The following is a 22,644-nucleotide window of genomic DNA, read 5'->3' on the forward strand; positions in this document are numbered from 1 at the left end:
GGAGCCACTATAAATACAAAGGCAAAGGCATATCCAAACTCAGCAAGGATAGCCAGCATGCAGATACTCATTCGCAAATTCCTGCCACAACACTCTCTACCAGCTCGAGTCTTTATGCAGCTCATAGGCATGATGGCCTCATGCATATTCATTGTCCCCCATGCCAGACTCCAAATGCGCCCATTACAAGAATGCCTAGCACGGCAATGGAACCAGGCTCGAGGACAACTAAAAGACCTAGTGTTGGTAGACAGTCGCGCTCACAACTCTCCAGTGGTGGAACCCACATAACCTTTCCAAGGGGCGACTGTTCCAAGAGCCGGTTCCACAACTAGTACTAACAGTTGACGCATCACTGACAGGCTGGGGAGCCCATCTCCTTCAATACACAGTACAAGGGCTCTGGACAAACAAACAGAAAAAGCTGCATATCAACCAACTAGAGTTGCTAGCGATATTCCTAGCCCTAAAAGCATTTCAGAAATACTTGTACAGCAAGACGGTGTTGATCCGGACGGACAACATGACCGCAATGTACTATATCGCCACTCTCCACAGCTGTCCCATCTGGCACAAAGCATATGGAAGAGGGCGATTCCAAAAAACATGTTTCTCTTACCAGAACACCTTCCAGGGAAGGACAATCAGATTGCCGACCTGCTCAGCAGGCACAGCCAACAACTACACGAATGGGAGATTCACCCCCAAGTTTTCCAGCCATTCTTCGAAGAGTGGGGTCACCCAGAGGTAGACCTGTTTGCCACAAAAGAAAACTCCAAATGCCAGTACTTTGCCGCCAGGTTCCCAAATCCGTTGTCACAGGGCAATGCGATATGGATGAACTGGTCAGGCAGATTTGCGTATGCTCTTCCCCCAGCACCGCTGGTGGCACGCAAACTGCGGCAACACTCACTCACGCTAATCCTAGTTGCTCCCACATGGGCGAGACAACCATGGTACAAGACGTTTCTAGAACTTTCAGTAGTTCCTCATCAAAGACTGTGCCTTGCACCCCATCTTCTAACTCGGAACCATGGAGAAATCAGACACCCAGATCCCAATCAGATGAACCTAGCGATCTGGCTCCTGCGGTCTTAGAGTTTGGATACCTTAACTTGCCCCAGACTGCATGAACATCATTAGGGAGGCAAGACGACCAACCACACGAGCGTGCTATGCAGCAAAATGGAACAGATTTGTTATTTACTGCAACAATAACCAAATCAACCCATTAGACGCTTCCATACAAAACATTATATGTTACCGGCTGCGTCTACAAAGATGTAAGTTAGCATACTCTTCTATAAGACTACACCTCACTGCTATAGCAGCATACCTTAAAAACAGGCAACACCTTTCACTGTTTAGAGTACCAGCAATCAAAGCCTCCATGGAGGGTCTGAAAAAGGGTGATCCCTCCAAGACACCCCCCTTCCCCAGTCTGGAATCTAAATATAGTGCTTACCAGACTTATGGGACCTCCTTTCGAACCTCTACACTAATGCGAACTACAATTCTTAACGTGGAAGGTTGCATTCTTAGTTGCCATTACCTCACTCAGAAGAGTGAGCGAATTACAAGCACTAACAATTCAAGAACCTTTCATGCAGGTACATGCCAACAGGGTGGTTCTTAAAACCAACCCTAAGTTCATGCCTAAAGCTTCCATATCAACCAATCAATAGAACTGCCAGTATTTTTTAAAAATCCACAGTCAGTAGCTGAGAGAGCCCTACACACATTAGATGTAAAAAGAGCTCTACTTTATTATGTGGACAGAACCAAGGGCCAGATGAAGGTAATTATAATTTACCGATTCATAAATACCGAATTTTACCGATTCGGTATTTATGAATCGGTAAATTAGAATTTGGGAGATGTAGGAAAATTGTATTTTTCAATTACCGAATCGGTAACATTCGGTATTTACCGATTCGGTAAATACCGATTCGGTATTGCCCATTGATTCCTATGGGCCTTGAAGCCCATAGGAATCAATGGGCAATACCGATTCGGTATTTACCGAATCGGTAAATACCGAATCCTGCAAGGGCGCAGGGGGTGTCACTTTGACACGCTCTAGCACCCCGAATGCAGGCACGTGAAACATGTGGCACACATGCATGCCCTAAGGGCATGTCTGTGTGTCACATGGCACAGGTGTGCATGCACAGATGTGCATGCACACCTGAATTCGGTATTTTACCACCCAATAGGATTGGGTGGTAAAATACCGACTCTTAAGGGCCTGTGGCACCCTTAGGAGTGACACCTACATGTGGATTTACTGAATCGGTAAAATTACCGATTCGGTATTTTACAGAATCGGTAAATTTACAGAATCTGTAAATTTACCGATTCTGTAAAATGATGCCCCCTATATGCCGAATCCTAAATACCGGTCGGTAACGGCCGAATTCGGCCGTTACCGACCGGTATTTGCTCTCCTACATCTGGCCCCAAATCATTTAGAAAGACAAAATAACTATTTGTTGCTTTTGCACCACAACACAAAGGAAATCCTATTTCAAAGTCAGGAATAGCCAGATGGATAGTTAAATGCATTCAAATATGTTATCAAAAGGCAAAACACACTTTAACTGTCCCCCCAAGAGCACACTCTACAAGGAAAATGGGGGCCTCCATGGCTTTCCTAGGAAATATTCCTCTTGAAGACATCTGTAAGGCAGCCACATGGACCACCATACACACTTTCACAAAACACTACTGTGTAGACGTGCAAGCAAAACAGCAAGCTGCTGTAGGCCAGGCTGTCCTCAAAACTCTTTTTCAAACTGCTGCAGCTGGCACAGGTAACCAACGCTAGAGGAGATACTGCTATACAGTCTATGCACAGATATGAATTCAGCAGCCCACATGCCTTGAACGGAATATGCCTCTTACCAGTATGCATGTGTTCTTGGCATGTAGTGCTGCTGACATTCATATCGCCTGCCCTCCTCCTCGGTGCCTGTCGCAGCTGCAGCATTATCTCTGGCATGGCCATCTCTTACTTTACTATCTCCATCTCTGCCACAATGGCGAAAAACAATCTGAGGATGGAGAAGATGCCCATGCGCCCTGTAGTCCAGGGGAGGAGTCACCTATCTTGTGATACTTCGAAGACTCTTGCAAGACAACAAAGTGCAATCATCCGGACCCAACACAAGGCGGCGATCTATGCACAGATATGAATGTCAGCAGCCCTACATGCCAAGAACAGATGCATACTGGTAAGTAGCATATTCCTGCCCGCGCAATAACAACACTAAAGTGACATCATCAATATAATGTGCGAGTTCCGCCTCATCTGCATTTAATCGATGGGCGTACATTCCTTCATCACACACATGAATATTTTCAATATAGTGGGCGTATCGTAATGTGTATCACTGTCTGTAACAATCGCCTTAACCATACATGCCTTTTTTTTTTTTTGAAACTCTGTTTATTGATTTTTCAACACAGAACAATACAAGGGTTCGGCTTTACAGTCGACGAGGCAGCATCTAGAGCATGTATCATTTACAGTATATGGCAGGGTAAACTCATGTATTTAATAGCGAGAGGTCTTCAGGGTGAGCACCATGTTTGTCTATCAGGGGTAATACCATATTGCTAGTATACACTAGGGGGGAGCCATGTCACAGTGTTTAACAATGGAAGGTAGGGGATAACATCAGGTGCGTGCAAACGCATCGAACAGCGGTTAGTGATGACCCATGGTAGTCAGTGAAACAGACATACTCATATTGTGCTGACGCTTGTAATCTGAAGTCTCCCACCTGTGAGTCTATCTGAAGGAGTAGTTATGTCACGTCTGAGCATTGGTATCGCCTTGGAGATCGCTCCCAGTCTGGGCCAGAAGATAGCTGACTAGCGGTCCCCAAACGTCTTTCGGTCTGCTAGGAATCGGAAGTAATTCAGTAAAGATTGTGTGTTGTTCTTGACTGTGTGACATATCCGCAAGCCACTCCTTGAACTTCGGGGCCCTGCCACGACCCCATCTGCATGCCACACGCCGTTTCGCGAGGAGTAATGCAATATCTAAGAATTTCCTGCATGTCTTGGGGATGTGTGGTGTGTGTCCCTGGAGCATCAGTAATGGATCAGTATTTATGGATTCCCCAGTCATTTATTCGAGGGCCTTATGTACCTGCTGCCAATAGACATGAACCGGGGGGCACTCCCAGGCAAGATGTAAGAAGCCTGCATGTTCCATACGGCAACGCTCGCATCTATCGTTATCGGTCAATTGAAACCTGTATTTTTTCATCGGGGTATAGTATAAGCGCTGCAAGAATTTGTAATGGAGCATTTTGAGCCTGCTACTGGCTGATATTCGGGCCGTGAGGGTACAGCAGTATAACCACTGTTCATCAGTGAGCTCAATGGCTAGGTCAGCGGACCAGTGTAGGCGGGCCGAGGCCTCTGGCACTGGAGCACGTGCTCTAACATGGCGATACATGCCCGACACCAAGTGTGAGCCATCTTGTGAACAAAGCATGAAGTGTAGAGGAGGTAGGGCCTCTGGTTCGTTTGGGAAGTCAGGTAGGATCTCCCTCATCCCCTGGCGCAGTCGTAGGTAGTAGAATACCTCGAGCGGAGTGCGGCTGTGTGCAGCAAAGAAGAGGTCTGCAGTTTTAAATCGGCCAGCCGTGAAGAGATCGCCCCAGCATGTGATCCGTAGTCTCTCGCAGAGAATTTGGAAGCCACGTTCACATAGGAGTTCAAGTTTAGGGGGATATGCCAGTGGCATCCGAGGGGAATATATCAAGCCGCAGCCCATTTTTTTAGCCATGCGGCACCAGGCATCGATTGTGCATGTGACGGAGGTATACGGTGTGGTTATAACCGATGTCGGGCAATGGAGGAGCCCATTGAGGGGAAGAGGGTTTGCAATCCAGTCCTCCACTGCCAACTGAGGCATAAAAGGGGTGGGGCTCATCCAGTGATAGGCATAATGTGCTTGAGCACACAGGTAGTAAACCTCAAAGTCGGGTATATCGAACCCCCCCTTATCGTACGGCTGAATCAATACGGACCATCGCAGCCGCGGGCTCTTACCCCCTCAGAACAGGCGACAGAGTTCTGACTTCAATATTTTAAAGAAAACAGCACCCGGATAGTACGGGATATTAAGGAAAAGATAAAGAAAGCGGGGGAGCACCACCATTTTGATAAGTGACGCCCTGCCCGCCATGGAGAGGGGGAGGGAGATCCAGCGATCCACCTGGGTGGCAAGTTTCGTGACTGCTACTCCATAGTTTAAGCGTAACGTTTCGTCTTTGTGACGCGAGACTTGGATACCCATATAGCGGAGTTCCGAGCGGCACCATTCCAGAGGATAGTCAAGGGAGAAGTCTATGACAGCATCCGTGAGCGGGTAAAATTGTGACTTGGCCCAATTGACATGCACACCAGACATCCCGCCGAAGGTAACAAACTCTCTAAGTAAGGAGTTCAAGTTACATGCAGGGTCTTTGACAAATAGCGTCATATCATCAGCATATAACGATACATCAATTTGGCGTTGAAAGCAGCGGATCGCACCTTCACGGTGCAGCTGACGCAGCCTACAGGCCAGGGGCTCGACAGCTATTGCGAACAGGAGAGGGGACAATGGGCATCCTTGTCGGGTGCCCCTGGAAATGTCAATAGAAGTGGAAAGGCGGCCATTAATCAGGACTTTCGCCGTCGGTTGCGTGTATAGCAACTGGACCCATGAGATGAACAATTTAGGAAAACCCATACGCGCTAGTACGGCGAACAAGTATGGCCACTCGACCGAGTCGAAGGCCTTAGTGGCGTCGAGGAAGACCGCAGCGACAGGGAGGTCAGGGTGTACCATGCGGAGTAGGGAAAACAGAGTACGCAGGTTGTGAGAGGTGGATCGACCCGGGACAAACCCAGACTGATCCGGTAATACAATCCGGGTCATCAACAGAGACAGTCTGGTAGCCAGTACCTTCGCCAATATTTTAACATCACAATTCAGGAGCGAAAGAGGACGATAAGAGCCACAGGCGTTAGGGTCTTTACCAGGCTTTAATAGTGATGTGATTACGACTTCACGCATTGATTTAGGGAGGATTCCGTCAGCCAGTGATTCCTCAAAGACCTCACGGAGTACAGGGGCCATAATGTCTATGTATGTTTTAAAAAACTCTGCGGGTAGTCCGTCTAGGCCGGGTGCCTTCCCATTTTGGAGCGACATAATGGCATCCCGAATTTCATCCAGCTCAAAAGGGGCAGCAAGGAAGGCCCTGTCGCCATCGCTAAGCCAGCAGAGGGCCACATCACCAAGAAAGTCATCATATGGTACATCAGAGGTCGTGGTGGAGGTGTACAGCGTATGATAATGTGAAACGAAAGCGGCGAGCAGCTCATCAGAGTCTCTGAGTGTGTGCCCCTGGTCAGTCAACAACTCCAGAATTGTGTCGTTATTGTGTGGTGTTCGCGTCAACATTGCCAGAGCCTTGCCTGGTCTATCCCCCTCACCATATTTTCTCGCCAGCCAGTGTTTTCCTTTAAACTTGGTTTCCCTGTTGGCTTCATCCTCATATTGTGACAGTTTGTCTCTAAACTCTGCATGGATGTCTGTACTATCTCCCTCTACCATCCGAGCCTCCAAGGCCTTCAGTTCACTATCAAGTTTGCGGATGGTGCGTTGAATGTCACGCAGGACCCCGAAGCTCTTTGATATGCAGTAGCCCCTGACCGTTACCTTAAAGGCTTCCCAAATGCTTTTGACCGAGGCAACAGAGCCCTTATTCCTGAGGAAGAAAGCAGCGATCTCCTCTCCGAGCTCAGTGCGGAACACGGTGTCTAGAAGGGCCGCTGGCTGCAACCGCCATTGTGGTCTAGGATTGTCCCACCCAGGTATCTGCAGGTGCATCAGGACCGGGCTATGGTCAGAGTACGTTCTTGGAAGGTGTACCACATTAGTGACCCCGCACATATCTCTCTAGTCGTGAAAAAGTAGTCTAGTCGTGCCCATGTGCCTGTCAGTGATGTGAAATGTGTGCCTTCCTTTCGGAGGGGGTGTAGATAACGCCATCCGTCCACAAGGTCGCCCTCCAAGATCAGACCCTCCAGCGCTTCCCTGGACCTAGGTTTGTAATGCGACACTCCGTCCGCCCGAACCAGGTGAGGCACCAGTGCTAAGTTAAAGTCTCCCCCCCCCCAATAACATGACGGGACCCCACATCCAGAACTTTTCCCCAGAGCGTGGTGAAAAATAAGGGCATAACAGTTAACTAATGTGATAGTATCGCAGCCCAGTCGTTCCCACATCAAGACATAACGGCCCTCTGCATCCGCCAGTTCTCCACATGCTTGAAATGGCACAGTGCGTTTGATTAGGATAGTGACTCTCGCATAGGTAGAGTAAGAGGAGAAAACACGATCAGTAGCCCATTTGCTTGCAAAGGTGGGGCGTGTCTGCGGTGATAGGTGTGTTTCCTGCAGCATGGCTATCTGAACATTATGGCGATCTAAGTATGCAATCACATTTCGACATTTTTTAGCATTGTTAAGACCCCTTATAATTCATGACATACAATTCAATCGTGCATCAAACCCTGGACCCGCCATAAAGTAGGATTTGGTATAGAAGTGTAGCGTGCCTTAGTTGACACAAAAACATCAATTTCTCTCGAGTGATGCAGAGCCCCACAGCATCCAACCAGCCGCCCTGCCTCCCCGCTGAACCAAACGCCCACCCCAAAGAAAAAACTCAACCCCCCTCCCACTACTTCATCCCAATCATGCCAGCAGCCACCCATACCCACGCCTCCCCTCCCCCCGCCCCCTCTTAACTTCCACAACTTATGCCCATGAATGGGGTATACCCGTAGGGGAAACAACATCAAGGGCGCACAGCTACTTTTCCCTCCGATAGCCTCCCGTACTGTACCACCCTCGGTGGAGGCCATGGTAGGGATAGTGGTCCCTGTAATACTTTACCATTGGAGAGGTCAATTAGTCCCATATGGCTGCAAGGTGTCCAATCTAAATGATTCAATGTCTTAAGGGTCAAGCCCATGAGGAAAGTCCTTGAACAATCTGGTCCATGAGGGACGTTTCACATCAATCGTCATTGTCTACTCGAAGCGAGTCGTCCTCGAGGTCTGCATTGTTACTCCGGTCCTCCTTCTGTGCCTTGCGGAGTGCTTTCAAGTAGTCTTCTGCTTTTTGCGGATTGGTGAAAAATCTCTGCTTACCCTGATGTGTCACCCGCAGCTTCGCCGGGTAGAGCAGAGCATAATCCAGCTGGGCCTCTCTCAGTTTCTTTTTAACAGCCAGGAATTAGCGTTGTTCCTCCTGCACTAGGGGAGTGAGATCAGGGTAGATAGAGAAGGTGACTCCATTGTAATGCAGGTTCTGTTTGGTCCGAGCTGCTCTCAGTGCGACGTCTCGGTCGCGATAATTCAGCAGTCGAGCGATGATCGGCCTAGGCGGCGCTCCGGGTTTAGGGATCGGGGCCAGTGATCTATGCGCCCGCTCTACTATAAATTGAGGTGAGAAGGCATCCTCTCCCACCGACGCTCGGAGGAGTTTCTCCACATACAGTTCCATCCTGCCAGTATCTGTGGACTCCGGAACGCCCGTGACGCGGATGTTATTGCGTCTGCTTTGGGCTTCCAAGTCCTCATTCTTGGCTGCTAAAACTCGTAGTAGATTATCCATGCGGGCTAGTTGAGATGTATGGGAGGCGGTAATGTCATCGTTGTCCGAAATCCGTTGTTTCGCCGTGGTTATTCCCTCCTCATGCTGGTCCACTTTAAGCACTAAGGCGTCCATCCTGGAGGACATCCTGTCCACCTTCTCCACCACTGTGGCGAACCCCTGACGCATCTCCAGAAGCAGGCGGTGCATATCAAGTTCTTTAGAGGGAGAGGCCGTAGTTGTAGGGTCCGCGCCACTAGGCCCCAGCTCCGCAGTCCCTGACTTTGACCCTTTCTTTGCACCGTCAAAGTTTATTTTTGTCTGGCAGTTCTCGGGGCACACCATCGTGCTCTTGCGCCTCTCGCGACCCGCCGTCCTGGGGTCCACAGAGGCAATAGAAGGCGTACTTCGGCCAAGCGGGGTGTTGTGCCAACTTCTAACCTGTCTCTGAGCAAGGGGCAGGGCCAGGATCGCACCCCGCAACCTTTCACTCTACTGAGTCTTAACAACCCGGGGATCCCCTCAGCGAGGCAACAAGGAAGGTCACCGGCCGAGAGGGGACGACAGGTAGCCAGGATTACGTCTCAGGCAGTATTAGCTAGAAGCTGCGCGTAGTATCTGATAGGTAAGTGCAGCACGCAGTCTAAAAGGCTAGTATCACCATGCGCCAATAATAACCTTCATGGCAAGCTCCGCTTAGTGCTCGGGGGCTCTCAGCTGCTCCAACATCCAGGGTCGTAATGCCACCAGGGGCCCACCGCGCAGCACCACACAGAAAGCACAACGGTAGGCGGCGGTTACTCGTGCAGTTCCACCGGCGCTCCCAACAGTCCCGGGCAGGCGGGGCTCAGTGATCACGCAGGAGATCGGAAGGCTACTCTCCCCGCAATCTCCCCAGCGCCACACCCGCAGCGTCTGCTCTCCGTGCACAGTCCTCGGCAGAGGCGGGAGTCTCCTCGCGGCAGGGCCGCCCCTTGTGGTCCCAGCGGCGGACAAGTCAGGCTATCGACACACCAGAGCTGAGGAGGATTATTTATCGGCCCCCAACAGTGCCCAGTACCTTAGCGCCGCCGACGGGTGTCAGGATGAGCAAGGTGGCGCACCCAGCGGCGATCACTGCACGCTGTAGTCCCTGCAGGCGTCTTCCGTCCAGTTGCGATGCCCCAGTCGGGTGTGAGGTCACAATCGCCGTCGGAGCCTCGGGAAGGCTCCCAGTATTCAGGGGAACACGCCGATCGCTAAGTTTACGGCCGGGGGCGTCTCTGTGTCCGCAGGCAGGCCCGCGCTCGAGGCCCACCGCCTCGTGGCAAGCACCGGTCTTGCGTAGCAGCCGGCGCCCGATCTCGCCGTCACATCAGTACCAGGGGCGACACCGGCGAATCTTGTAAGGATGTTTTCTCGCTCCTGATTGCCTCCAGAGGTCCCAGAGTTGGACCGAGCGTGGGCGACTTTACACGGCACCAATGCAGCCACTTTTGGGAGTTGTAAACCTCCAGCAGGTAAGGATTAAGGAAGGATCAATGCACCAAGGAAAGGGAGCCACACAGTTAGGCGGCCAGTCCGTATGTGCGCCCTCTAGCGCCCCAACCATACATGCCTTGGCTTGAGGCTCCAGAATGCGGCTGGCTAACGTTCTTTCCAGTCGGTCCCTTCCCCATAATAACGCGCCTTGCATCTACGTGATACATGGTTGATCTCTTGATCGGCCACTTCATTATATTCTATAAATTTCCCCTTTATTAGCGCCAAAATAGAGGGATCCGCTTGGTCGCTAGATTTGCACTCCAGGTCAGACAGCTCACATTCGAGCACTGCCATGGTGTGACGTAGAGATTTCAGTACCCCGGCCTGAAGACATATGCATGCACCCCGAATTGTCACCTTAAAGGCCTCCCACAGCATCTCCACAGTTTGGGCAGAACCAGTGTTGAGTGTAAAGTAATCAGTTATGGCCTCATGAATCCCTTCTCGAAAGACCTGATCTAATAAGGAGGACGACTGCAGCCGCCATTGAAATGGAGGTGGGTTGAGAGATGGCAGAGTCATGCTAAGAACTACTGAAGAGTGATCAGATAATGTCGGGGTAAATGCTTAATCTGTGTAGTCCATGTGCATACTTCCTGAGTGCCTAGCCAGTAGTCGATACGAGACCAAGATTGTCTGGCATATGAGTGACATGTGCCTTCTCTAGCGTGTGTGTCTCTCAATCTCCATAAGTCAGTGAGGCCTAGCGTCCACATTCCAATATGCATTGATACAGCAGCCTTCCTGGGGGAGGAGCAGCCGCAGTTACCCGATCCATTGCAGGATCCAGAACCACATTAAAGTCGCCCCCACAGATAAGAGCTGAGGAAGATAGTTTGCAAAGCTTACCCCATAAAGTTTCGAAAAATGCAGGGTAATCAACATTTGGTCCATATAGATTCACGATGACCAGTTCCTTGTTATAAAGTGTACCCTGGACTATAATATATCTTCCTTCGTCATCTGCGTCTACATGCATAGGCACAAAGGGGACACCTTTCTTTACAAGAAACCTTTCTCCCCACGCATACGAGGAGTAAGAGGCAGCCAATCGTACCCCCGCCCACCTAGTGGCTGTGTGTGAGACTGCCTGCTTAATAAGATGCATCTCCTGCAATAAAGCAAACTGGATATTGTGTCGGTCTAAATAAGATAAGACTTGCCGCACCTTCTTAGCATTATTGAGCCCCCTGACATTCCAACTTAACCAGGAGACCATAAAACGGTTGGAGTCAGTCATGTCATAGCTGTGGGAAAGAAAATCTACAGTAATGTCAAGGAAAGCTGTGTTATATACATCAAGTTCTGTCTTCATACCACAACCAATGCTATCACCCTTTAACACCTTCGGTGCTCATGACGAGATCAGCTCGTCATGAGGCACAGTGGCGCTGAGCTCATGACGAGCTGAGCTCGCCACGAACGCCGCGGAACGCCCACGCGGGGATAATTCCCCTGCTGTGCTGAGCGTTCCACGAAAACGGGCGTGGTCATGACAAGCTCAGCTCGTCATGAGCACTGCGCAACTGTGCAGCGTGACGAACCGAGCTCGTCACAAGCACTGCGGCGCCGCACGCGGATCCCTTTCCCCCGCATCGCGGGGGAATTAGCCCTGCGGCGAAGGGGTTAACAGTAATCCCCAATCGACCCTCCCACCCACATCGGCAATACAACCATTCCACAAGTAACCCCCCCATAAAACCAAACAGTACATAAACAGAAGTATCCCTGAAGCATTTATCATGAAAACAAAAAAAAAATGAAATAAGTCTAATGTGGCTCCAAACAGGGCCCAACCGGAAAATAAGACATTTTGGGGAATTCCCATAATGTGGGACGCTAGCAGCCATCGGCCCGCCGTAGAACAGGGTGGGTCAAGACATGTAGAGACAGGTTAACCAGCCCAGGATTTTGTGACAAATAGCAACGTTATACTACAAAGGGTCCTACAGGAACCAATATCATACATTAAGTGTCACATCATCTCAGAAGCATAAACGACATAAAATATACATATAATAGTCACATCAGACTACGTAATCTTGCAATCGTCCAACACAGATCAATAGCTATTCCGCAATCAAAAATTAACTAAACATAGTATGTGCGGTAACCCCACACAACAGGAGTAATGTGACAGGTAGATGCAGTGAACATTATACATCTCACGTTCTCATCCCTCAAGAGTCCAAGTCCACACCCCTCTCTCGTAGCGTCTCTCAGCGCTCAAGCCGCCGGGTATGTTGAAGTGCTTCCTTGGGCGTCGTGAAGATCCATGATTTCCCCGCGTGTTGAATTCGCAGACGTGCAGGGTATAGCATAGCGTACTGAATATGCAGGGTCTGTAGGTTCCGTTTGATGCCTGGAATTCACGGCAGGTCTGTTGTACTGTGACGGTGAAGTCGGGAAAGAATTCCACCTTCATTCCTTGGTGTTTGAGATTACCCTTTTCTCTTGCTAGCTGGAGCGCAGTGTCTCGGTCCTGGTAATTTAGAAGTCTGGCAAAGATGAGACATGGCGGAGCACCCAGGATTGGTCGAGTGGCGAAAAAGAACGGTGAGCTCTCTTAACTATTAAAAGAAATGTTCCGCTCCCAGCAGAGTTGTAAGTAGTATCTCAACGTATGTCTCTATGGGACCAGTGTTGGTGGTTTCCGAAATTCCAGTTATGCGGAGATCATTCCATCGTGAGCGAGCTTCAATATCCTCATTCTTAGGTTTTATGACCTGCAGCAGCTTCTCTATGTAGGCGCACGACTCGCCAAAGGCCTCCGCGTGATCTTCCGTATTCGAAATGCGCTGCTCCGCCTCCGTAACCCCCGAGCCATGTTTATCAATTTTAGCCGCCTTAGTATCCATACGTAAATTGAGATGATCAATCTTAGCGTCAATTGACTGCAGGTTCTATTTCATGGTTGCACCAAGCACTCAAGCTTTGTAGATGAACCGGATTCAGGATCAGGATCTGGGTCAGTGTCCGACGCATTCGGGGGTCTGAGCTTTAGTTTGCTTTTTAGCTTCAAAATGCAGTTTACTCTGCTGCTTGTCTGTCCCGCCCATGATGAGACACCTACAATTGCCAACGCAGATGACTGAGGTATTTTGCGGGCAACAGAGCACGTGCGTCTAGGTGGCCCCAGTACTAGTCAGTGGCGGCGCATTCAGCGCGAGCCCAGCACTATTTACAGTCCTAACGCTAATATATGGGCGGTGCGGGGGCTGCATGAGCTAACGGTTGTTTGTTTGTGAAGATGTTCCGGTAAGTAGCAAGGCACGTGGGAGGAGATCAAGTTTACAACAGTGTTCAGGCGCAATATCAGCAGAATAGTTTTAGCTAGGTGCTCTATCGCTGCAGCAAAGGAAGAGTCCAAGGCTACACACACGATAGGTTGAGCAGCTCACACCACCTCAGAGATCACACTGCAGACACCAGCCTCCTTTACCTCTCGATCTCCATCCAGTAGCACCATCGGGCCATCGAGCAGCGCTGCGTGCAGAAACACCACAGGGGACCAGAAATACAAATTGAGCCTGCACCTGGCGCCAAACGCAAGACAGGAAAGCAATTAATTCAGGCGCTGCACATCGCCATGAAAATCGTCAGCGAAGGTGCGCTGTACTTCTCCCAGCATATTATATGCAGAAAGCCTCTCACAGTTAGTATTGCAGACAGAGGCCGGCCGCCAGCAGTGCAGAAGCCGTGTCGCGGGTGCCACCACGCATATATGTCCGGTGAATATTGGCCATACAGAGGGCAGCGGAGGTCGATGACGAGCAGCAGACAAGTAAGTTTGCGGGGAGAGGAGTCCGTTCTGCCTCAGCCTACAGCGTTTCAGCGCATTTAAGAGCTCCGTAGCCTCTCAAGCCGATAAGCGCAGCAATGGAATTTCCTCACCTGGACTTCCAGAGGCAGGAAATGGCGGCCACCTAGTACACCGCAGGGCTGGCGGGGCACTGCCCACAAGCGGCTCGTCGAGTACAGATCAGCAGATAGGTAGGGCTGGGCAGCGCCATCGTGTGGACTTTCATTGCCAAGATCACAGAGGTAGGGATAGGAAATCAATAGCCGGCTGCCTCCGGGGCAGCCATCTTGCGCAGGCACGATGTTGTGGTGTTTCTGCTGTTCGATACCTCAGGCAGCCAGTTTAGGGAGCCCAATGCGTTGTTCCTCTTCACATCAGGAGCAATTTCTTGCCACTTTCAGCCGTGGATGGCGCCAGTTGAAGCAGATAATAGACAGATAGTTGTCCGGACCAGCAGAGCAGCACTAAGGTGCGGCCATCTTGCTCCGGGCTCTCTAGCGCCCTCTTTGGAGCATAGACTTGGTCCTTAATTCTCAACCGTCAGGTGAGGGAGTTTGTTGTTCTCTAGGAGATTCTTGGCTATATACACATATACACATATATACCTATACACATATACATGCTTCACCTACATATCTAGGATAGGTACATTTAGGCATCATAGGAGTATCTAGGCATTTTTAGGCATCATAGGAGTATCCAGATGCTACTGTTGTATCTGAACTGTGTATGTTCATCTTTTTAGCACTATGGTAGAAATGTATCTACCAGTGGATGAAGTCTGTACAATATACAAAGACATAGTCCGGCTATACAGACACATTGTCCAGTTCGTTATGCGAACATTAACAGTCCAACCTGTGAGAAATGCTCCAGTCGGTCCACATCTGACCACACCTATGATTAACCCACAGACACTAAAATCAGTGATGGGAACAATCCCTTCCGAACTGGAGCAAATTCCGTTCTGGATAGCACAAAAAATTGTACAGTTGGAAGCATTTTTTTCCCATACTGGTCCACAGGAAAAACATAGAATGCTAACCATTTGCTTACCAATGGGGATGGTTATCTCGATGGAGGATTGTACCACTTGGGGATCAATATTTGCTGCCGTTTACATCAGAATAAACAATACCGCTTCCATAGCAGTCGTTCCAGAAGTATTAAAACAGATCCAAAATGAGTACAGGGCAGGACCTGCCCTGGACTTGGGGGTGAAACTGATGGGCAATTGTTCCCAAGTTTCTGCAATCATGCTGAGCAACATAAAAGGGGAGGCAGCAGCAGTGGCTCTACACCACCGCTTAAGGCAAATGGCTCCTATAAATAAGGAGCGAGAGTTCCCAAAAATTATTGAAGAAACCTATGCTGCATTAGGTAGAAATAGTTTGGGAGCCACACCAGGAAAGCCACAAATGGCGGGTTGTCCTGACAAGGACAACTTTAAGCAAGCACCCTCTTCTTCTAATAAGGGGTGGGTCTTCCCAAAGGGAGTCCTATGAAAAGAGGTCAGAGTACCTTATCAAACAGTAAGAGCAACCTATAGCAAAGCCTCAATTCAAAAAGAAGAAAGTAGCTGGCTTGAAAATTAGACATGCCCAGGTTACTGAGCTTTTAAACAGGGAATGGGCTCTGACGATGCTAGACAGCGCGGCAGAAGTAACAATAGCTCACCAGAACCTGAAGGATTTTCTGGTGACAGCAGTATTGAATGAATATATCACGGTTGAACCATGTAATACAAGAGTTAGTGTCCCACTTAGACGAAATTAACACTACAAATAGAGGGAGACATCTCAAGAAAAGTTAAAGGTCTCTTTTGGAAGAATTTAACATATGGATATGACATCCTGTTTGCAGAAAGAGATTGGCCGCCAGAATTTGTGATGGATTGCCCAAAAGGGGAAAGCGTCATTTTGCCTGCTTTCTCTGACCTCATTCCAGAATCTTTAAAACATTCCTACGTGGAGGAGTGGGCACTAGCTCCGGCATTATACTGCAACCATGTAGGGAAGTCGAGAACCAGGACCAGCACCACCAAGCCTTAGCAGCAGCAACAGATGTGGAAAACAATAAAGGAGAAACATTGAGGCCAGCAAGGTCCAAGGGACTCATCAGGCACAGGAGAGTCCGAGCAGGCCCCGAGCAAGCAGGAGAGCCCACTGAGCAGGAGAAGATCCTCGAGAGGACCCACAGTCCGAAGGCACAAGATTCGCACGAGGACCTCAAACAGCTCGCCAAAGATGAAGGCCCACGGTGCAGAGGATGCAGTGAGGACCCTGATCTTGGCACGAAGAGATGCTGGAGCTTCTTGTAGCCCGAAGATGTCTAGAGTGAAGAGCCAACAAGCCTTGGCAACGGCAAGTCAACGCAGTGCACAGTGGTTTGTTCCCAGCGGTTCTGACGAGGGATACTGGCCTCAAAATTGCAGAGGGGACAGGTCAGGCCTCGAGGCAGTTGCAGAACCACCACCTGTGTTGCTGAGCCTTTTGTAGTCCTTGGGATGTCAGGAGCAGCAGACCAGTCAGCTTCGTTGCGCTGCCTGCAGGTGCAGGAGAGTGATTCCTTCACTCTGGGAGAAAGGGAGATTGCTTCGGGTGTCCTTGATGCCCTGAGGTCTGGTGAAAATCCTGGCAGAAGCAGAGACACAGACAGCGAAGAAGAGTTGCAGAACAGCGAGACTATGAGCAGTATGAGTCTACCTTGGTGCAGTCTCGGTTCCATGGGAAGTTCAAGTTTCCAGACGGTTGAAGAGTGACGTGGTTTCAGGCTTGTGTCTTGTCCCACGACGAATCTGAGGACTCCCCCACAGGTAAGCCCTTTTGTACCCTAAAAAAGGGATTAGGACGTCTTAGGGGACCATCCCATAGGAGGGGCTGGACAGAGAGGAGGATACTCCCATGTACTTTGTTCAGTTTCGCACCAACAAGGAGGGCACCAAATGTGTGCCCTTCAAAGCAGTCTGGTGACTCTGGCAAGTGCTCCTACCCCAGCCCAATACACTAAGTCCTGTTGGGAAGTAGTCTCACCTCCCCGTGACAGGATCCTATTGTTATACCTTTCCATGCTCGAGCTCTGCTCAGCAGCAGGGGGCAGAATCGTGTCTGGGGTCGGCAGCAGCAGTAGCTTACTGAAAGACCCTGGAAGGCTGTTACCAGGAGTACTGGGGGGTTCCCGTAGGTGCCCCCCAGTGCATGGAATAATATCTCCATGTGATGGCGTTGTGGTATGTTTCTAGCATGTTTGATACCAAACATGCCCAGGTTCGGCACAGTCACTATTTAGTTAGCCATCATGTGATGACACATGGCCGCAATATGTATCAAAATGGCTAACTGCACTTACAAAGCCTGGAGAATCGACTCTGAGGTTTGTAAGTGGTGTCCTGCTCATGCAGGGGTACCCTCACAATTGTTACTCAGCACCCTGCATTCAGGATTGAAAGGCCTGCCTCAGGAATGACTTATAGGTTTTAAGTGTTGTGAACTCGGATATAAGAAAACGTATATCTGTTGTAAGTGGTGCTAGCACCAGCTTACACAGGCTGCAATGTCAGGCCTGTAGTCACAGTTGGAGTTGTGGCTTATGGGTGGCATAATGCATGCTGCAGCACATGGGAGACCTTTTGTGTACCTATGCCCTGGGTACCTTAGTACCATACAGTGGCGGCCAGTGCAGGTAAGCATGGTGGGGTGAGGCAGGGTAGGGGGGAGTGACAGACAACGGAATAGGCAAAATAAATAAATAAAACCACTTACCTTGCACACGCCTATGCGGCGAAAGCAAGGTAAGTGGTTTTATTTTGCCTATTCTATTGTCTGTCACTCCCCCCACACCCTGACCTGCCCAACTGCGCTGTTACCAGGAGTACTGGGGGTTTCCCGTAGGTGCCCCCCAGTGCATGGAATAATATCTCCATGTGATGGCGTTGTGGTATGTTTCTAGCATGTTTGATACCAAACATGCCCAGGTTCGGCACAGTCACTATTTAGTTAGCCATCATGTGATGACGCATGGCCGCAACTCTGCCCAACTGCGCTTACAGGCCGCGACTAGTACCATATACTAGGGACTTACATGGGTACACCAGTAGCCAATTGAGGAGGTACAGAAGTATTTACCAAGTCAAATTTATGGAGGAAGCACAGTGACGACGGTCCTAATTATCAGGATCCCAGTCAGAGTAGTCAAAAACATGAACTTACACTAGGAACAATTGGGGGTAACCATGAAAGCCGATCCTACTTTCCTAACCCCTATCAATTGGTATCTAGGTGCATACTGTCAAAATTGTATTTACCGTACAATTCATGTTACTATAAATGAGACTTAATGTGGCTGTGCAATTACAATGAACTTCTGCTGCCACTTTAATAGTTATTGCATGCCCATTAAACTCCTCTTAGGCTGCTGTCTTACTACCTCTATTGTTTCTCAAAATAGATCAAAACGAATTCCCCTTAATAGATTTACTTAACAGGCTTAGGACTGTACAAACATTTTATATTTTGGCTTTAAGACTCATTCTCTATGGTGCTAGATTAAGGTCATTCCACTTATGATGCTGCATTGTTAGGTTCAGTTTTAGCCACTTTCCCATTTCCTGTTCATCTGAAATGTTTTATGAGCAGTATCATGCAGATGTTTCTTGCAGGTACAATTTCATTTTTTTTTAATTTAATATATCCACTTGCACTTTTTATAATGTGTGATCAGTAAACATCCAGAATTGCCTTTTTTTAACCAACCCATGTACTTTTGGGTTCTTTCTGAAATACCCTGAGCTGATGCCTATTATAATTAATAAATAGAAACCACATATACAGTAACTAACTTGCAAATACTCTCTCAGCTCTACCATTTAATGTGCTTTAGTGTAGTAACATTAATGGACTTGCTCATATTCCAGGATCTGGTGTTTCACAGTATTCTTTTTTTATTGAGTTTAACAACATAGCATTGTATGCTTGAACATACAGTGTAAAATGTGCCGATCAGCTTCAGGAATGTCATCCAGTCAGTGTGACCATTATGGCTCACCTGCTTGGGTACCATCTATTTGTGTGCTTTGACATTGCATGCCTTGTGTGAACCCTTTCATTCCTTACTTTAACAGCTTGGTGATTGTGGCTTGTTATGTAATGCAAGTTTTTTAGGGGCTGAATACTTTTATATTGATTTCTGGTCGGTCTAATGTGTATACTGTATTGGTGACCCACAGCTTTGTTTTACTATGCTGGTCATGGATATGAACATCCTGGGAGAAATTATATGGTGCCAATTGATGCTCCTCAACCATACCTACCCGAAAACTGCATAAGTGTTCAAAAAATCCTGCAAAGAATGCAAGAAAGGAAAACTGCTTTGAACGTGGTACTGTTGGACACTTGCAGAAAATGGTATGTTTTTCTTGTGCAACAAAATATATTATAATAGTTTAAAAAAAAATATTCTGATTCATAAATACAATCTGTTTATGTCATAGGTCATATAAGGGATAGAAGGCATATTTTAAATTCATTATTAAGCTCATGCATGACACCATTACAAATTCATAGAGATCAAATGTGGGCTAGTGTAGAACAGAGGTCTCCAACCTTTTCTCTGATAGGATTTACTTAAGCTCAATTAAAATCATCCGAGCTACCTATGTTATTAGTATTGTAAAAGTGATAATTTCAAACAACAGTGGGCGTCCTGTGCAAAAATGCCAGCAGTGATCTCCTAAGTGCATCAGGCAGGGTTGCCTACAGTAATGTAAAAAGGCTTTACCAATTTGGAATGCCTTTACATGGGTAATACACAACAGCCGTAGCTGCATTGCTCCTAGCACTAAGTAATAATATTAGTAATAAATCTCCTCAACAATACCCGATTTATTACTCAAATATAATCTTTAAATACATGTTGTACACTCAATCATTTTTCTCCAAACATAACCTCATACGTTATAAAACTGCACATATTTTTGTTACGAATACGGACTTTTTAATTTTGGTATTCATATATTTATTCAGCCAAGAATAATCTTATAATTTAGTAACCTGTGCTGCACACAGGAGAGCTACTTACAGGTAACTGGAGAGCTACCATTAACTCCCGAGCTACTGATTGAAGAAGCCCGGTGTAGAATGATTCTTAGCCTGGGGTCCTTCTTTGTGACTATTCAGGGGGACCACGACTGGTGGGACAAATATTAGCAGATAAATAAAGTATATATACATTAAAGGCAATATGGAAAATTTATTAGGAGTGAGGACATTTGAAATTGAAGGTAAAACGGAAATTGGTATGCTTAGCTTGATTCCTAGAAGCGGCTCAAGTGCAGAAAACAATCTTTTATGTACAGTAGGTGACCTCAATTGAGGCACTGGTAAACACCACCAAAAAAAGAGCACGATTTACAAGTAATAAAGTTTAGCATATCACTTATTTTTTCAAAAATGAAATCTTTTAGAAAAGCTCCAATCTTCCCATTAAAATTTAAATGTTGGCTATATATATATTTTTGGGTGAATTTAATCAAATACGTCATAATTTGTGTATTTGTTTGTTGTGTACTAGTTACTGTATTCTTGTGCTTTGTTTTAATATTCAACCCATAGAAATTGCTTAGGACGGAGTTCCCGACTTACTTCAGTAGCAATTCAGAGAAGGACTAGTGGTGTAAAAATACATCTTGTGTTTAATTCAAAGGAGAGGGAGAGGAGTTGGCCTAACGGCTAAGGCGCTCGACCTCGGACCTGGGGATCTGGGTACGAGTCTCGGTAACGACGCCAAAACCTCCTGTGATTCTGGGCAAATCACTAATCTCCCCGTGCCTAAAAATGAAAGTGTGTGTCCTTATATAAAAACGTAACTTGTGCTATGTAAAGCGCTCTGATACCTGATTCGGTTCGGTTCTAGTTCGCGCTATATAAAACTCTACAAAAAAAAGAATCATGCTCCTTACTTAGTTTTTGCATATCATATTTCTTAAATGCACTTATATATCATAAGGGTCTTCACAATTAAGTATTTTTATCAATCTACATTTTATTGAGTTTTAGCAAACAAAAGGGGGGCATACAGATTCAGCCATCCTAACATCTTGAATGGTGTAGTTACATCATGCTGGTTTGCCTCCAGCCATTCCCTCTCACTCCTGGCCTCTAAAAACAAGAAACCATTGAAAAAGCACTCAGTAGTCTTTGCATACCTTTTGTGCCTTCTTGGTTGGAAAAGGAAAACAGTGAAAGATTTTTCTAAAAACAATGACCCCCTGACAATTTGTGCTGCCAGTGGAGTCCCAGTGCATGGGGGATTCTTGGTCAATTCACTTCTGGGCATCCCTTAATGAATCCAACAGAAGTTGCCAAATCAATCCAACACCTCAAATGGGTATATAATAGTGTCTATAAACAGTTCCAATCTACTCATTTAACCATTTTCATTGACTAAACTTCTCCCGCTTTTTATGGCATGATATCACCAGTTTGGCTACCAGAAACATTTTAAAAAGAGCTCAATTAATTGGCCTAGGATATCTGCACAGAATACCACTGCTGCATGTTCATCATATGCTTATCCTACAGTGCTGGCAAACTAGTTCTACTCATCACCTGTATTGCCTTCATAATATAGACTCCTAGGTATTTCCTTTTATTATTGGCTCAAGAGAATGCCTAGACCAAACCCCACCTGTGAGCGTCCTGTTAAAGTCAGGTTTAGTATCTCAGATTTTTGGGAATTTATCTTACAGCCAAAGCTCTTTTATCACTTGGAGTATAGATTTTAGTAGCTCACACAAGACTACTAGCATATCATTCGCGAGCAGATATATAGGCAAATCATGCAGCAATAAAAGACAAATTGTACAATATATTATGCGATTAAAGCCAAATTCTGTGTGAACAGTGGGAACAAACGTGATAAAGGTGGTGGCACCGAACCCTTAAGGTATGTGTGACTACAGGGCAACTCACTACTTTATGCCCAGGTTGAGAGATAATAGCCCAAGTTTAGAATAACGGCGAAAGAAAAAACACCAATCTAGTCAAGATTCTCTGTTTTGTCTGTGTTTTAGAGTGTGTGCGAGAGTATCATAAATGTGTCTTTTTGAGTCTCAGTGTAATGGACTAAATATGTAGAACTTTAGTAAGAACCAACATAGCTAAATACCATAGATCTCCTGTTGAAGGTTGCTAATCCACAGAGCAAGACGACGGCTGAAATACAGAAAATCTACGACGTCTGTGTAATATCACACATATGTTCACCTAGCCAAAGGCACTTTTAAACAAGTCCCTGAACAAACATTACAGTGAAGATAGCCCTAGACTGTTTTTAACACAATTGAACTATAAAATATGTTTTAAAAACACGCCCTCCCACACAGATGGTAGAGCCTACTCAGACTCCTACCGAGATCCGGTAGTGGGAAGCCCAAAGATTAAGCATACCACAATACGTGACGGCCTTGCTTTTCTCAGAACTACATCTTCAGAAAATTGGTAGGCAGATGTATTTTACATTTGCTCTACCCCACCTTAGAACTGAAGTCACCTCTTTGAGTGCCTGAAATACATCAATGAACAGCTGGAAGATGACAGGTTAATTTTTTGTAAATTATTGCTTATGCACACGTTTAGTGTGATGGTAACAGG

General features: G+C 47.3%; 1 protein-coding gene across 18 annotated transcripts in view; it reads left to right on the top strand.

Moving 5' to 3' along the window:
• The window catches only part of LOC144826666 (mucosa-associated lymphoid tissue lymphoma translocation protein 1-like), a 1,784,778-nt gene that overhangs the window by 1,303,846 nt on the left and 458,288 nt on the right, over positions 1 to 22,644 (top strand). For all 18 annotated transcript variants that reach the window (XM_078685246.1, XM_078685243.1, XM_078685249.1 and 15 more), the window contains one exon: positions 19,221 to 19,398. In XM_078685246.1, the coding sequence (XP_078541372.1) occupies positions 19,221 to 19,398 (178 nt within the window). The remainder of the gene's footprint in view (positions 1 to 19,220; positions 19,399 to 22,644) is intronic.

Source organism: Lissotriton helveticus, chromosome 3_2 (genome assembly GCF_964261635.1).
Source record: "Lissotriton helveticus chromosome 3_2, aLisHel1.1, whole genome shotgun sequence".
NCBI classification, from domain to species: Eukaryota; Metazoa; Chordata; class Amphibia; order Caudata; family Salamandridae; genus Lissotriton; species Lissotriton helveticus.